At 38.5% G+C, this 18,311-nt stretch overlaps 1 protein-coding gene across 1 annotated transcript in view; it reads right to left on the bottom strand.

Moving 5' to 3' along the window:
• LAMB3 (laminin subunit beta 3) overlaps positions 1-18,311 on the bottom strand; it is a 366,988-nt gene that overhangs the window by 14,100 nt on the left and 334,577 nt on the right. The window contains exons 19-22 of the mRNA XM_044077133.1: positions 12,117-12,324; positions 7,840-7,981; positions 6,512-6,688; positions 3,124-3,280 (exon numbers count right to left, since the gene is read on the bottom strand). Of these exons, the coding sequence (XP_043933068.1) occupies positions 3,124-3,280; positions 6,512-6,688; positions 7,840-7,981; positions 12,117-12,324 (684 nt within the window). The remainder of the gene's footprint in view (positions 1-3,123; positions 3,281-6,511; positions 6,689-7,839; positions 7,982-12,116; positions 12,325-18,311) is intronic.

Raw genomic sequence — 18,311 nt, 5'->3', positions numbered from 1 at the left:
CAACTCTAGTAGGTCTTGGTAACAGCTGTGAGCTTCGTGGGTCATAGACAGTGACCTGTAGCTGGCCAGAACATGGTAAATATTCCCCTGCAGTGATGCAAGAAACTAAACCAGTTATTAAAATCAATCATTTCCTGTTCATATTGTGGCATCATCCTTGGTGAAGGTAGACTGCTGCTCAATGCAAGGCACATACCTGTCTGTGACACATATTCAGAGAGGCTCAAAATGTTTCTTTTCACGTAGTCCATTGAAGTATGTTTCAGGTCATTTACACCCACATGGACTATGATAGAATCGTATCTGCACTGGTGGTGCAGTGACTTGCATGTGTGTATGATATTATGGATCCTTGTTCCAGATAGGCAACTAACTGTTATTTTCTCCTTGTCCAGCCTGGTGAGGAGTCATCTGTGTGTCCTACAACAGAATCCCCAAAGACAGGACCACTAGATAAAATGTTTGTCTGCTTTATAGGGATCAGTGGATATATGCTTATGTGTGGTGTTGGGTGTTGCTTTTGGTGTGTGCTTCCATGATTATTGATGATAGGTGTTGCAGTTTGATGGCTTAGGAGGTCTTTGAGGTGTGGAGAAGTTTATTTTAAGTGCATCTACATAAGAAGGTCTATGTGAGTGGTGAGCAACCTTGTTTGTAAACAAGATTTTTGCCTCAAAGGCATACAGTCATGACTATCAAAGATGGCAGAATAATTGCATTAAATAGAGACAGATAGCAAAAGTCACTATAACACCCTGACTCCATGTAGAAAATGGGAAATGGGGGGGTGAGGATGATTCCCCATTAGGGATTCTGGATGACTATAAACTAGTAAAAGGCACTTCAGTGCAAATTAGCACATTGGTGCAGGATAATTTGCAATGCAGGGCTTCTGCCACTGAATACTCATCAATGTTGTTGCCTTTCGGCTTTTCCCGGTTAGGGGTCACCACAGCGGAACTCCGGTCCGCTGATGATTGGCAGTAGATTTTCACAAATGCCAAGATGCCAGCTCGATGTTCAACCTTCAACGAAGGCACGCCCATTTTATGCATGTCTTTTGAACGCCCACCCAACCACGGGGAGGACATGCAGACTCCACACATAAGGCACTCCCTTCACTTTAGCCGAGAATCAAATGGGAGAACCTCTTGCTGTGAGGCAACAATGCTACCACTGCACCACCGTGGAAGTACTGAATACTATTTCACTAAAACCCTGAGTGTTATAAAGTCTCTCATCAATCAAGTAGTGGGGAACATAAAGTTGACCTATCAAATTAATTTTATATACCAAAAAAAGCCACTCGGTAGGAAGCAGAGAAGTTTTCTATAATGTAATTCACTGACTCACTCTTCACTGAGGAAAGTTCTCTAGGACCTATGGAAGGGGGTGATTTGCTAAAGACAGCACTTTGAAGGAAAGGGTACTGATTAATTTATTTCTTACAACTGTTACAATACAGGAAATGTCTGTAATAAGTGCTTGGGATGTCTTAGGGTGAAATCTCACTAATGAGGGAATGGTACATTGGAACTCAACCCAGAAAATCAATAATTATGTTTTATTTCCCTATTTGCTGTTGTTCTTTTTAATCAACAATAGTTTCAAGGATGCTGCTCTAGTGAACCATACTTATTGCAACTTATATCTAACCCTAAATGGTGTTTATCATTAAGATATATGGTGCAAAAATAAATATGCAACTATGAAAACATAAAGGAACAAATACTGAATGCACATATGAATGATAAAACAATTACGTTATTCTTACTGCACTCACAAAATCTTGCAGCAAAACGGAATTCCCCGCAATCAGTCACCATAAAAACCCTGTATTCCATAGTATATTTTTGATGTAATTCTTTAAAAACTACAAGGAAGAACAAGTTGAAAAAAATGATGGAAAAATAAAATGCTAATTAATTTCTGCTTTCAATAAGGTAGCGAAAATTGTTAGTTTCAGCTGAAATAACTACAATAGGCCAATATTGTTGTATTCATGATGTGCTACTGACCCATAGCAACTTCACTTGAAGTTGCAATGACCACAATTTTTATAACTCTAGTCCCATTCTCAGACTGCAGAATTTAGGTTTAGGGACTTAAAGGGAAATTTAGGCTTAAGGAGTAAGAGGAAGTTTTAGGGTGAGGGAGTGAGAATTCGGATCTATATTATATCATTGAACGCTTAAAAAAGCGAACGCTGAATGATTGACCTAATTTAAGCGAAAGCTTACAATCTCGAACTGTCAGATCAGCAATTTTTTTTCCCAGGGAAAAAAAAATTGCTGATCCAAAACACATACACACAACACAAGCACACCAAACAAACAGAAATCCACACACATACACCTAATATCTGATACCTAACCCTACACTAAACTATGCACACACCACTAACTACCCACTTACCTTAACCCAAACCCTAACCCTAAGGTCCGTCACTATCACACACTCACCTCACCTGCTCACTAACCCTAACTCACTTAAATCCACCCTAACCCTCATGTCCTCTCAATCGCACAGACACCTAACCTGAGCCCTAACCCTAACTCACCTAAATCACCCTAACACTCACATCCACACAATCGCACACTTACCTGAATCCGACCGGTAACTTTCCACCATAACACTGAAAATACCGAAGCAACAGAAACAGACAACCAAATTCTTTCCCTAGGAAAAAATTTGAGTTTCTGCTGCTTCAATATTTTGCAGTTTTGCGAAAATAAATTTGATCAATCAGCGTTTGCTTTTTTAAGCGTTCGAGGATATAATATAGACCTGAGAATTCAGATTAGCATTAAGGACAAGGTGGGAGTTCTTGGGTTAGGGCTAGGGTCCTGTGAGGGTTATGTAATTTTCTAAGACTGGACTAGTGGGAGGTAAGGCACTTGCCATTTCAAGCAGGTGGTAATGAGCAAGGCTAATAGTGTGCAAGTACTTGTAATAAACCCAACAATAACTGCAATTTGATTTACTTTGCTTTCTTGCTAGCAAGAGGATTTGAACTCTGTCTAATTCTGTTGTTATATGTTAAATCTAAATAATAATTGCTTAACAGAGAAAGAAAAGAGCAATCTACCAGGAATGAGGAAATATACAAATATCTTGGCTTACCTTCTATTCTCTGCATCATACCAGATGTTTCTTGAAACAGAAATTCTGTTTCTGTTTTCAGTGATGAAAACCTCTGTTCCATATTTCCACCAGGGACAAAACCTTGTCCAAGACGACTTTTCAACTCATTAAACTTCAGCTGCATATTCCCAAAGCCCTGTTGAGTGAAGAGAACACTATTATGGAAGTTGTTTTGACATTAATGGTAGTAACACAGATATCTGATTCAATAGTAATATCAGCTCTGGACTGTTTATTTGAATTTATAGAACACTAATTCTGTACTCATGAATGTCATCAGCTTTGTACCTCCTGCGACATCCCTCCTCTGGGCCAGTGATCAAGGAGCCTCAGTCCTCACCACTGACACCAGCATAGAATGTTCACTTTGAGAAAAATAGACACAGTATTTTCAGTTGCAGCTCTCTGTACCAAGTATAATTTCCCTTAAGAGTACACACGGAATGCACACTCCAGTCCTAGGGCTGTGCTTTCTCTCCAGGCCCTAAATAAAACTCCCCACTGACCAATATAGAGCTGAGCCCTTAGCCGGGTGTTCCAAGCCAAGTCCTCCTCCACCATCTCTGTGAAATCAATGCTCTCAGTATCCCTGTTCAAAGCAGCTGTCACACACACTGTTCTTTTAGACTTGATTTCTACATACATGCACACCTGGGTAATTCTGGCACAGCATACCCACTCTGCTACCTCCACCCACACTATAAGGTAGATTTACTGCCATCAGAACACCTGAAACCAGGTACCCAAATACACTTAATACAATTAATACTTATACACATGGTAGTGTTTAACCAAGCAGCAAGACTTGTAGGAACATGAAGCCACACTGCCACTTAATAAATGTAAGTATTTGCAAAGGTTAAATATTTTCCTAAAAAGACCATCCACAATGAAAGGTTTAGCTATATTTAATAATAATAAAAAGCAACATGAAAATACATCTATTTACAGTAAACACCAGAGTTTCAATCACAGGAAATATAAATAAAAAAATCCAGCACAGGTGGAAAGACTCAAACAGATACAGAAAAGCTACATTTAGCTAATCTCACTATATTTTTTAACTGACTGAAGAGTTACTGTTCCCTAGTTACTTAGTAAAGCAAGGCAAGATGAACATGGATGAGTTTCTTGTCAAGTCCCAAAAACAGAGTGCACACCTCATATCTCTCATTAGTATTCAAATACAATTTCAGTGCTGGCTACAGAATGACATTACATCTGGTCACCTGACTCTGTGATTCTCATACTACCATTTCACCACAAACTAAGCCAGGATCTGGCACTGATGTGTCACAATACACATATAAAACTTTAGATAAGATTATAACAGCATCTGGAAATTGTAAAACAGTTCCAACACTTCCTGCAGAAACTAACAAGCTATTCTTTGCCATCTCAGGGTAGCAATTAGTTTACCACTAAGCACAACAGAACAGGAACTCAGTCTAGGCTTTTCACAAACATTGCGTCTCTGACAGCATTCAGACTTCTGAGATAAAGTCTTTATGGCCTAAACCAAGTAATTTAATTTCAGGCTATTTTCTTAAAGTTAGACGGGCCGAGCCTTTTCTTCCAATATCCTTTGTTAAAATATATGCATGTCATCAGTTACAACAATACAGTCTGACATACATGTATATTTCTTTTCTGTCCAGTAGGACCCACTGTTGATGCATTTTTAACACAAGCATCTGTACAAATCAATTTGATATTTAAATGGCATATAATTATTCACAAAACTCCAGCTAGCTATGCTGGAATATGTTACACATGCACAGCCTTACTCTCCCTGGCACAGCTGGTACTAGCTCACATCATCACACATCTTACTTAAATAAAATTACTATGAGGGCCCTCTCAACCACAAATAATACCAAAAATTAGGCAAAGGCATAACAAATAAAGATTAACTGAGGGAAACCTATTGTATAAATGGATCACCCCTGTCTGAACAGGTACCACTATTCTCAGAAATAAGTGCAAATCTTTTTAGCACAATTCAAAACAACACTTCATTAAAGTGCAATGAACATCTCAGTCCAATCTAAAATTATTTTAGACTGCAAACCTTTCCACTGACCAAGCACCAACTCAGACAGAAAATATTACCTTAGCATTCACCTTCTTTCACAAAATAATGAAAGGTAAACTATCTAAGCAAGCAATGACCAAGTTCTAATCCCACTCTCTATTCATTATGAATGCTGTCATGTAAAATAAACCATATAAGAGGCCCAAGATTTATACCACTTGAGTTTCTGCATTTAAAGTGAACTAACCTGCATACCCTTGAATGGCACTCTTCAATCAGAGGATCGAAAATGCTATGTATCCTTATCCATGGCCCAGTGACAGATAAATAAATCCTTGACTGAACCTCAGGTGACCTGTGCTTCACCAGCAACAAAAGCACACTGTTTTCACTTCTCAAAAAATGCTGTATTTATGTCAACAAGAAATACTCTCTTAAAATACCGATCAGTGTAAAATAATAAAATAAAACTGTACAACAATCTAAATAGGATCTTAAGTTTCACTTCTGATGACAGCTACATAGACATAAATAGACTTAAGAGTGATAGAAGAGAAGATAATACTAACAAAATGGTTTCATCCCAGGCAAATATGAAAAGCAGTAATGAAGGACAATTGATTATGTCAATACAGTTTATATTTGACCATAGTTATTTCTAACACCATGCTTTATATTCATTCCTCCATCATATTAGCTCATGTTCATAGTTCTACAGGTCTAGACCATAGCAGTAGAATAGATCCCCCACACCCTCCTTCAGGATGGTGAACTATATCTGTTATTTTCCAATTCACCTCAATCACATCTTCCAGTGTCCAAGCGATTATATGAACTTGGGTCACTTGGGACACAGTCTGTGGTACAGTCAGGACTTTATCCCTTTGTACCAGAGAGCCGGGGTCTCAAAGCTGTCTGATTAATAACCTATAATTTGAGATGAGGCCTGATCCATAGATTAAAGAACATTATTATATTTCTTTAAAAAAGCATAAAAGATTAAGCCCTTAATCAGCAAAGCATATTACTCTGGAAGGTCTTGGCATTGCAGACATGAATTAAATGAATGGCTTTTTTGTAACTTTTACTTGTTTTATGACAATTGAGTAGTCAAATTTCTGTATCATCATATAATTAATCAACAACTAAGAAGCTGTAGTATTTGAAAATATGACAAAACATTAGTCACTAGTCAGATGGCATTGCCAAAAATGAACTAGTACATTTTAAACTTAAAATAGAGCAGTAAAACTAAATGGCAGAATAAGAGAATTGACTGATGTAAATGCATGTAACTTGTATTAACATCCAATGAAAAATGATTTGTCTTGCCTGCTGAGCATCTCCAGCTAAACCACTGGCCGCTGCAGCATACTGAGCTGCTAAACCCGCCTGTGCCCAGTTCTGGTTCGTTGTCATTTCAAGCTGAGAGATGCCACTATTCAGCTTCTGCAAACGTATCCTTAAGTCGCTCAAGCTGCTTGTGGATGGAAGCAATTCCTGTTCAAACTTTAACATAAAAATTATCATAATTAATATTTGTCTGCTTAGAACAGGACTTTCTTTTTCCAATATGAGTCAACACAACAGAAGGAGAACCATATTTTTAATGCGATGCTATGTACCTCATAGTGCTAGGCATGACCAGAAGTATTACTTGCCACTAATATCTCACTACCTTATTTTATATCAGTTTTCAAACTAAATGATTTAGTACATGTTATACACTGTAATACATAAATAAACTTTCTGGCTTCTACAGAGTAAGCAGTTTCTATCAAGTGACAATAATAGCTACTCAAGTCATGGAATGCAGATCAGTAGACAAAACATTGCCATTTTCCAAAATATTGGATCAATAATTTCTTAATACTTTCTTCACATTTTTCTCAGACTTTAAGAAATGCCTGTAATGTTTCAGCATTTTTAAGAAACATGTTAACAAAGTGATAGCTTCAGAAGGAAAATACAATTGTCAGATTCGTATAATTAAAGGTAGGTTTTGTAGGTAACCAAAACAGTGAAAAAGGTGAGTCACCGAATATCTTTGTAGAGATTGAACTTATCATGTCCATAGAAAAAGCGGAAAATATATTTGTACTGAAGAAACATTGTACAATATATCTTGGCATTAATGTAAACGTAAAAGGTTTCCCACATAAGCAAATGGTGATGCAAATAAAATGTTTTTCTTTTTTGTAACACTTGTGTAGAATTAACATAATTTTTTTTTCTTTACCATAGTAATAGTATAAAAGTCCACCATACCTCTATCTAGAATCAGGGACAAAGGCCCCAAATTCTAGACAGATTGTGAATATTGCTCTAATCAATTTAGATAGTTGCTGGAATAGCAGGATTTTCCTTAGCATTAATTTTGTGAAGGATGTGAAGTCTGAATCTCAAATGTCTGTCCTTATTTAGCAACTGCAATATTCAATGACTTGCCAGAAAACCACAATTTTTGTGAGGGACAGAACAAAATGTGAGACAAAAATCTGGATGTTCTGCAAAATTCTAGAGAACTGAGAGGTATGTTCAGAAATACAGTTATGCCTGTTTTGACTTTTTTAGTATTCAGTTAAAATAGTGGTATAGTTACTGATTACTATAATCCAGTCCTGTATGATATTTAGTAAGGTAGAAAAAAAAACCCTTACCCCTGTGAATTGGCCTGATAGCATCTGCAAAGATGAGTTCAGTCTGCTTATTGTATCTGATGCATCACTAAGTGCAGCTCTTGCCTGTCTCAGATTATCGCCAACGGCCTCCACACTATCGTCTACAGCAACTGCCTTGTCCCTAAAACAGGAAAACAAAAGCTTACTTTACAGAATAAGTGTAAAACTAGTTATTCCACTTAATTTAGCATCTTAGTTTTTTTTTTTTTACTTAGAAATCTTCTAACTCATTAGGACTGCCTTATTCTCTGGTTCCTTCAGGATAAGCTTTTTTCACCCCCACTCCCACACATACACATTCTACATTCAACAGAAATAGGAGCAGACTGAAGGGTTTACACTCTTTACCCCAAAGATAACTGTGACTGAAACTTCTAATACAGGTAATATGGTAACAGACAAGTGGTGCACAGATTTTTCTGTCTCTTTTTTACTTCCTCACGTTGTCATTACAAAGTAGCATATGGTATATATTTGTGATGGTAGGCATATACATGCTATAAAGCCATGGCATACCATCTGCTTCATTTTTATCTCTGATTATTTAGTGAATACATAACAGAAGTTATAAGTTAGAATTACTGTTGTTGTTGTGTCTTTCGGCTTTTCCCAGTTAGGGGTCGCCACAGCGGAACTCCGGTCCGCTAATGATTGGCAGTAGATTATTACGTGCCAAGTTGCCAGCCCTGATGCACAACTTTCAACGAAGGTAGCCCATTCATGCATGTCTCCACACAGAAGGCGCTTTAGCTGAGAATCAAACAGGACAAAGTCTTATTGTGAGGTGACAATGCTAAAACAAGAAACCAATGGTGGGGCCCTATCAGAATCTTTTCCTTCAAGTGAAGTCCAGCTAATAAAAGGCCATATCTGTAGTAATCACTGCATGCTGGTGATGCCTTGAGCAATTCAGTTGTTTGACACAAATTAAACTGACCTATGGTGAGAGTAATATACTTTGAGAAAGGGCACTGAAGTAAAATGTCTCCAGTGAGTCATGGATATATCTATTTTGATCAAGTTTTCTAGTTTTATAGGTGTGGGAAGCTGGGGTACGAATGTAAGATGTTATTTGTGGGAATGTTTGCTTGTATCCAAGGGCTTCTGCTGACAGTTATTCTCCTGTCTTATATCTTTAAAGCTCATTTATTTATCCTCTAGTGGATGTCCACTGCTGTACTTGGGGATGGACGATATTATATCTAGGCAAGCATGAAGGTGTCTTGTGGTCAATATACATTTACAATCCATTAATTTCATTGATGGGGCATGTGGTGAAGTATGCCCTTGTATTGGCAGCCTCAGGTTCTAATTTAAGAGTCTATATCAAAATTCTGAACACAGAAAACACCAAATGTCAAAACGTCGAACCCAAACCATCGAATGTTGAAAATAGCGAAGCTCCGGAACATCGAAATCTTACCTAGGCAAGATTTTGGTGGGCCGTTCCGTGGCTTCGTATTTCCTCCACTGTGGTGCGAGAGTTACGGACATTAGGGTTAAGGTGCGGGTTAAGGTAAGTGGATAGCTAGTAATGTATGTATGGTGTAGTGTAGGGTTGTGTTTTGTTAACTGTATGTGTGTGCATTTATTGCTTTGTTTGTGTATAGTTCCGTAGGGTATGTGTGCGATAGTTATGGCCCTTAGGGTTAGGGTGCGGGTTAAGGTAAGTGGATAGTTAGTAATGTATGTGTGGTTTAGTGTGGGGTTGGGTTTTGTTAACTGTATGTCTGTGGTTTATTTATTTTAGTGTGCTTGTGTTGTGTGTGTGTATGTTTCTCGGAACAGCAATTTTTTTTCCCTGGGAAAAAATTCGCTATTCTGAGCCTTCAATGTTTTCAATATTCGAAATTTCAAGTTCGAACATATGGTGTTCGACATCTTGGAATTTTGAATATATGATATAGACCCCTAATTTAACCCTCCTCAGACTACAAACCCCTGTATTTAAAGGCAGACCTTTTTAATTATTTAATTGTTTCTAAGGTCAGAGAACTGCACGACAGTTCCACACCCCTTAATTTGCAGTGATATTGGCTATTTCTAATAAGTCCTTACCCTACAATGGCAAGTGGAATTTGTATCCCAAATACAGGAGGGAACAGCATTTCCACTTTAGCACATGTGTTGCAGAGACTGCTGTCACCTGCTTGACAGGGCCAGGCAGATATCCTCAGCTGGTTTTGCATGTCATACCAGCATCCTGCTAGAAGCTGACATTGCAATAACTGAACTGCCTCCCTCATCAGAGTTTAAGCAAGTCAAGACTGGCTATTTGCTCACACCCTCCCCTTTTTGGCTTCTTCAGCAACTGGGCTGTGAGCTGAACCTTTTTATCTGGTCTCAGTAGGGATTTATTGCTCTGCTATATGAGGGAACCTTGTTATCTGTCAAAAAGGAACAGATGCACGTTGAAACCTCTTGCACGGCAATAAAAAGATAAATCCACAAAACGAAGCCAGCAAGTTAGGAAGGTGTAAACAATAATTTATTAACCCAAAGGAAAAATCCAATAGGTTACCAAAATGGAACAAAATACATCCAAACCGGTTTCGGCTCAACAGAGCCTTCTTCAGTGGACACAGGTAAAAATCAAAAACAGTAGAAGCCAAAAGCAACTCATATATATATGTATGTGAACACCTGATAATTAACAACATCACCAATCACAATAGTGACATAATAAATGATGACAATAAGTCATTAAATTAGAATTGATCATTAAGACCAGGTGGAAACAGGGCTCCCAGTTTTACTATCCATTTCCTTTCTTTAAAGTTAAGCAACTCATGCCAACTGTCTTTGTCTTTGCAAATCCCATTGATGTGGTCAATGATGACAAATTTAAAAGACGCAGTTGTGTGTTTCAAAGTGTGTTTGAATAAAGCATTGTTGGGACGTTTATTTTTAATACCACTAAGATGTTCACAAATTCTCAAGCGAAAAGCTTGAGAAGTCTGCCCCACATAAAATGCGGAACAAGTACAGGTCACCAAATAGATGATCCACTTGGTACTACAATTGACCCACATCTTTATTTCAAAAACCACAGAAGTATTTTTACTGGTAAATTCACGGGTATTGAAAACCCGCATACAATATGCACAGTGACCACATGAAAAGCACCCTAATACAGGACCCCCTGTCAGGGAAATTTGATTGAAAACTGTGGAACTAGGAACACACTTTTTGTAATGACTAAGCCTGGAACCTATGGTACATCCCCTTCTAAAAGAGAAAAAACATCTCTCCTTGAGAAAGGGATGTAGTCTCTCTTCGGCCAACAGGACATTCCAATGTCTCTGAATAATGTTAACAAAACCTTGAGTATTACGTCCATAAGTAGTAACCAAACGTACAGGCTGTGTATCCCCATTTTTATTATGATGTTTATAATGCAATAGATCTTGCCTATTGAAGTTGGCAGCCCATTGTTTAGCCTTATTAATAATCGAGCCGAAACCGGTTTGGATGTATTTTGTTCCATTTTGGTAACCTATTGGATTTTTCCTTTGGGTTAATAAATTATTGTTTACACCTTCCTAACTTGCTGGCTTCGTTTTGTGGATTTATCCTTGTTATCTGGTCAGAGTCAGGGATTTATCCTTTTGCTGTATGAGATGAACCTTGTAATATGGTCACAGTAGGGATTTATCACTCTGCTGTATGAGCTGAACATTGTTATCTGGATACAATAGTGACTCATCCCTTCATTATATGAGTTGAGTCTTGTTATCGCTTTACAGTCAGAGATTTATCACTTTGCTGTATGAGCTAAACCTTGTTACCTGGTCAAAATAGGGATTTATCCCTTGGCTATATGAGCTGAACCTTGTTATCAGGTTACAGTCAGGGATTTATCACTTTGCTGTGTGAGCTGGACCTTATTATCTGTTCATAATTGGAGATTTATATTTCTACTGTATGAGTTAAACCTTGTTATCTAGTCACAGTCATGGATTTATCACTCTGCTATAAAGCTAATTAGAACACTTCTTTATTAATGGTCTGTTTCTGCCACAGTGTTTAGTTAGTTGCAGTTACATAATCTTAAAGTTGCAGTTTTGTATCAATATTGTTTTTATATTGGTAGCTTTCAAGTCTCCTAGTTTAGTCTACTGAGCAATACACCTGTGTGGCAGAAACTAGTTGTTTCCTGATAACAACTTGCCTTATCCATCTTTACAGTGGCTTACCAGTCAAAGTGCAGAAATCACAACTAATGACAGACTTCTCAGGAAATGGCAACTCCTTACCTTGCTAATTCAGCATCTTTCTTCAGTTGTTTTGCCTTGGCAACACTGTCTGCAGTTTCTTTAAGCACTAAATCAACATTAGGCAGTTTGGCAGCAAAAGTTCTAATTTCTTCTAGCTTTTCCATGATGGCTGTAGAGTCGGTTGGTAGGTGAAGAGAAAGGACATAATCACTGACTTCCTCAATCTTGGTAGGATCTATGTCAGGATCTGTAAGAAATAAAGAAGACTATAATCTTTCCCACAAATCTTATAATTAGCATATTACCAAATCCCACGACTTAATATGTTCACCTTGACTTCACTCACAAACTCATTACCTTTATTCATTAAATTCCAATCATTTCACTTCAAAATAAATACCGCACTCCACCCCATCTTCTCCCTTCACCTTATAACCTAAATAGCTGCCTTAAAATCAAAATATCATAACTTTTTCCTACAAATTTTATAAAATGCATATCCTTATAATTTTCATTATGCTGACCTCAATTCTACTTCATCTCAAGATTCCATTCCCCTTCTTCAGTTCTGATGGATCTCCTTCATCCTTTTCTCCTGCAAAGCTACATCTATTGCATTCCCGTCACTAGTTCATTAACCTTCTGTGTCCTCTTCTTTCTAATAAAATATGCACTGTCACAAAAATCCTATCTTACAATAACTATTCCAAACCAACCCAATGTTTCAGGAAATAGTAATTATGAAAAATAACACCTTTACTTTTCACTGAAAATATCAAAGATTCCTTATTAAACTGGTTTTATTATTGTACATTTTACTCCTAAGAGGTAACAGAGAAACAATCATGGCTCAACCTACCCACCAACCTAAATTTATCCCTAAACTAACTAAAATAGCTCCAGCTCAGCTCATTCATGCAATTCTGTCTTATTAAACACCATCAGGATAACAAACAAAAAGGGAACAAATAGAAGCATTCCTGCTGATATGCTCTTCTGACTATGTGGCAATCATTAAGGCTTGTGTTTAGAATGTATCCACAGTGTGCCCTACTGGAAGAAAACAGAAATATACATGCACTATTGCAACTCTTTAAAATGTATATATTTTAACAGTGGAAACTGGGATACATGAGGTTAACCTCAGTCCAGCAAATTTTAGAAAACTAGCTTAAAATTAAATTACTTTATAGGCTACACAATCAAGTTCTCAATGCAGCTAGAGACAGAGTCTGTGCTAGGAAGATTTCTGTATTGTCCTTGGAGTGAACTAATTGATACGTTTGAAGCAAGAAGGAATGCAATTGTTTTATTACTTCCAGCATCTGCCAAAAATCTGAGGAAAAGCCAGTCTCTGCATATTTTTACAGGAAGATACTAAATGTTGCCAGCTTCTAGCAATAGGGCTTTTGGCCTGGTTACTAGAAGTCAGATGACCAGAAATGATGTCATTCTGCAAGCTATCCCTGCAGTAATATTTTAGATAATAATTTGAGAAGTCTCTTAGTGAAACAGAGTGTTCTGCATTCTGTCTTGGACCTGACAACAACAATAAGAACCATTTGCCACACCTGCCTTGCTCTAATGAAGTAAGTTTCTAGGGTTCAGTATAACTCTCTTAGATTCAATCAGGAATATAGTGAAGCTAGTTTAGATTTTGTTTTTCTTTATTTGTGTGAGCCTGTACTGCAGTGTTATTTTAAATATGTCCTGTGTTTTGAACTCTGATGTCACTGTGAATACATATTTAGTATTGTCTTGTTCTTTTATTATTTATTATTAAATATATTTAAACATTTCATTGGGGCTGATCTGTGTAGAGATATTTAAGTTCTGAGAGTACTTGCATATTTATTTGGTGACACTGTGTGGGCCACTCCTAATAGCCTTGCTGTTTGTCAAACTACTATTTGTATTAGTATTAATATTACACAGTAAAATTGGACACCCCTTGTTAAGGGCCTTAAAGTAGATGATAAGGGGTTCTCACGGCAGTGGTAACTACCGTATAGTATGGGCAGAAGGGGCATAGGTAGTAAACCTGTGCCAGCCTTTCCCAGGTGTGTGTGTGTGTGTGTGTGTGTGTGTGTGTGTGTGTGTGTGTGTGTGTGTGTGTGTGTGTGTGTGTGTGTGTGTGTGTGTGTGTGTGTGTGTGTGTGTGTGTGTGTGTGTGTGTGTGTGTATGTGTGTGTGTATAAAACAAATCTCCAAGGGTATATGCATGGCAGCTACTTGGGCAGGGACTCAAAGAGTTGGTTGGACAGAGAGAGTGTTGGAGGACTTGGCTTGAAACCCTGTCTAGGGACTCAACTCTATAGCTGTGCCAATGAGGAGTTTTATTGGGGATCTGGAGAAAGAGGTAGAAACCAGTCATAGACTGACCATGATCTCTGTGTGCTCTTATGGGAAATTGCACTTGATGCAGAGAGCTGCATCTAGGAATACTATGCGCGTACTTGTTATCTTCTCAGTTAACATCCCCCTCTGTTGCCAGTGGTGAGGATTGAGGCTCCTTGATTACTGGCCCAGTGGAGGGTCGTCACATTTGGTGGGCAGTGGTGGGATATCCACCTCACATTTGGTCGGCAGTGGTGGGATCACCAGATCACATACTGGGATTCAGTGATGTGGATATTGAACTGCTGTAGCCTGTAAACAATCGTCACTAAAGAAGGTGTTTGTACTCTCAAACAGTCACTCAATAGACATTCAGAGTTTCATATGACAATAGCTTTATTTATTTGTTATCTTAGTTCATCAGGGAGAGCAGTCAAGGATGTCAGCAGAACATTATTGTAAACTGACAAGGAGATAATTGGCTGAGATGTGCCAAGCCAAAGGACTGGTAGATGCCAAACTGACTAAAGCAGAAATGATTGCAGCCTTAGCCACAGCTGCATCACATACCAGCAGTCAGGAGGACAACCAGATTGGCCTTGGGGATGTACAACTCTCAGAAAATGGACAGTTCAGCTTTGCCTCAGAGAAGTTAAAACTCCATCTGGAGTTAAACAGACTTTATCTGGAGGCCAAGCGGTTGGAACTAGAATCAGCAGAGAGACTGCGGAATTTGGAGACTGAAGAAAAGGAGAAACAAATGGCATTAGAATTAGCAGAGCGACTGAGACATCTGGAAGCTGAAGAAAATGAGAAACTGTGGCATTTAGAGGCTGAAGAAAATGAGAGGTAGAGGCAACATGAAAAGGAGATGCTGACTCTTTGCCAGGGTCATGGAGGTAATGGGGAAGGGAATATCTGATCTGCAGAAGCAACAGAGGTCAGTAAATTTCTTCCAGAATTTACAGAGCGTAATAATTTTGATAGCTTTATTCATATGTTTGAAAGAGTTTGTAAACAGTATAATGTTGACCAAGGGCTCTGGGTATGGTTCCCGACCCCCCTACTCCATGGTAAAGCTGTAATTGCTGTTTCTAAATTGCCTGATACTAACTGCTTAAATTATAAATTAGTTAAAATTGTTTATTAGAGTGTTTTAAGTTAACACCTGAAGCTTATAGAAAAAGGTTCATGAGCACAAATGCAAGGCAGATGAAAGTGTCTTTAAATATATTGCTGAACTAAGCACTTATTTTCATAGGTAGGTAAGAGGGGGTCAGGTCACTACGTCTGAAGGTCTGGCAGATCTTTTAGTGAGGGAACAAGCTCTCAGCATTTTGCCTGAGGAAATGAGAATCTGGTTGCCAGACAGGGAATGCAATACTGCAGATGAGTTAAGGGGAAAAGGAGACCTATTCCTATGAAAGCAGGGCATCACTGGACAGGAAAGGAATACCCAGTGCTGCACATGGGTCTAAGGGAACCTGTGGTGGAAAGCCTAAACTGCCCCAGCAGAGTCCACCAGTAATAGGGGAAGCCACTAGTTCAGGTAAATGGACAGGATTAAGGGTTGAAAGCTTTTTAATATAACCAGTGGGGTCATGTAGCATATATATGTCCATGGAGGCAAGGTGGGGAACAAAAGGTAGGGAACCAGCAAATGGGAATGAAAGAATGCCAGCAGTAAGTTGTCTGGAGACAACAAGGGTATCACACTACCACAAGAGGCTATATCCTGTCTTAGTAGATGGAAACACGCCACTGCTAAGAGAGGCAATGCCTCTGACCCAACCATTGTGAAATCTGCAATGGTTAAACGTGTGTGTGTGTGTGTGTGTGTGTGTGTGTGTGTGTGTGTGTGTGTGTGTCTGTGTGTAAAACAAATCACCAAGAGTATGTGCGTGTCGGCTACTGGGCAGGGACATGTAGACACTGGTTGGACAGAGAGAATGCTGGAGGACTTGGCTTGGAATCCTGGATAAGGACTCAACTCTATAGCTGTGCCAGTGGCCAGTCTTATTGGGGATCTGGAGAAAGAGGGAGAAACCAGCAAAAGACTGACTGTGGTCTCTGTGTATTCTTAAGGGAAATTGCACTTAATGCAGAGAGGTGCATCTGAAAATAGTGTGTGTGTGTGTCCTTGTCATCCTCTCAGTGAACGTTCCCCACTGTTGCCATTGGGAAGGATTGAGGCTCCTTGATTACTGGTCCAGTGGAGGGTTGTCACACTAAGAAAATACATTAACAACTATTTCCTATCAAAAATGGATGTTGGGGCATTTACTGTTACTGAGCTGAAATATCCACTTAAAGTCTTAAGTAGTTTACTAAACACAACACGCAGTAGGAAAGCTGAGCACAATTTTTACTGAGTCTACTTATATTTAAATTGTTTAAAGTTGAATTCTTTCTATTTCTTATCAGAGAAATTACTATTAGATCCTACAGCTCACACCTTACATTTCTCCACCCCTCTATTTCTGCCTTGCAAAAAACTCAAAATAACCTGTATTGCACATAGCTTTTCACTCAATGCCCCCAAAACTACAGAATTCTTTGCTTTTCAGTTTAAAGGTCTTGGGTCATACCATAATTTCCATACTGGAATGAAAATCCATCTCCAAAAGGAAGCTAAATGCACCTGCTTTTAGAGAAGATTGGTAACACAAATGGAAAACTTTGGCAAACTAATTTAAAGAAGCAAGCAATGGAAAATGTAGATATGAGGGAGAACAGTTGATTAAAATAGGCTGATAAATATTTCAGGTTTTTGACAGTTCAAAAATCCATAGTAGCACAAGTGGTAGAAGAAAATCTCGGTAAGACTAGCTGACTGAATGCTAGATGAGTTAGCTATATGGAAAATGTTGCATCTTAACTTACCACATGGCATTTCAGCAATAAACATAATGCTTCTATTTCTCAGGTTGTTACTCTGTTGGATTAGTATGATATACTCTGATGGTTTTACACAGACTTGAAAAAAATATAATAAAGTGATACTTAATTATATATGGGACAGTAAAAGACCTCAGTAAGACCTGAGAAGATTTGGAAAACTAGGATATTTTGATTCCCAGAATTGCCAAAGAGTAGCTTTGCATAAGCTGATGGTGAAATGGCCTGGTGTGCCAGGTTAGGTAAGAATGCAACAGGACCTCTTTAGCCCTTAGCTATTACATCAGCAGTTACTGGGACATGGTAAAAGCTATAAAAACTAGTCAGCCCACATTGAAAGCATGGAAAGCATACAAAAGATGGGTTCAAGGCGAGATCTATGATAAGACTTATACATATGTTTGGATAGAAACTTGCAACAATCAAGCCCTTAAAGCTGAGGTATACCTAGTAACTCAGTTAGGATGGAGAAAGAAGGAGATGGAAAGTTAGAATTGGTGGTAATGAAAGTCATAATGTGGTGGTCCCATCTGAGTCCTATGGAAATATTGTTAGGAGGTACAAGCCTTAAAAGGGACAAGTCTGGCATTGTTTGTATTTATGGAGTGCAATTTGAGAGCTTATAAAAGACCTGTCCTCCAGTAGGCTGCTAGCCATGCTCGTTTGCGAGTTCCTTTACTGTTCAGGTGCTTAGAATAAATCATCTTGCCTCTGTTGTATTCCAACCTCCTTGGGCGCTCCCCACTGCTCTAAGAACCACCCTACTAGAAGAACATCAAACAAGAGAATTGCACCTCTGATTTAATACAGAAAGGATTTTTAGCATCTTGCCTCTGTTGCATTCCAACCTCCTCAGGTGCGCCCCACTGCTCTAAGAACCACCTTCCTAGAACTAACATCAAACAAGAGAATTGCACCTCTGATTTATTACAGCATGGATTTTTAGCATGTAACAAAACAAACTATTTTCTATTTTATCTGCTTGTAATACTGTCCTAG

This window comes from Protopterus annectens, chromosome 7.part0 (assembly GCF_019279795.1).
Source record: "Protopterus annectens isolate FY-2018-M chromosome 7.part0, PAN1.0, whole genome shotgun sequence".
NCBI classification, from domain to species: Eukaryota; Metazoa; Chordata; order Ceratodontiformes; family Protopteridae; genus Protopterus; species Protopterus annectens.
Note: the sequence above shows the minus strand (reverse complement) of the source record. Positions and strands in the feature narration are given on the sequence as shown.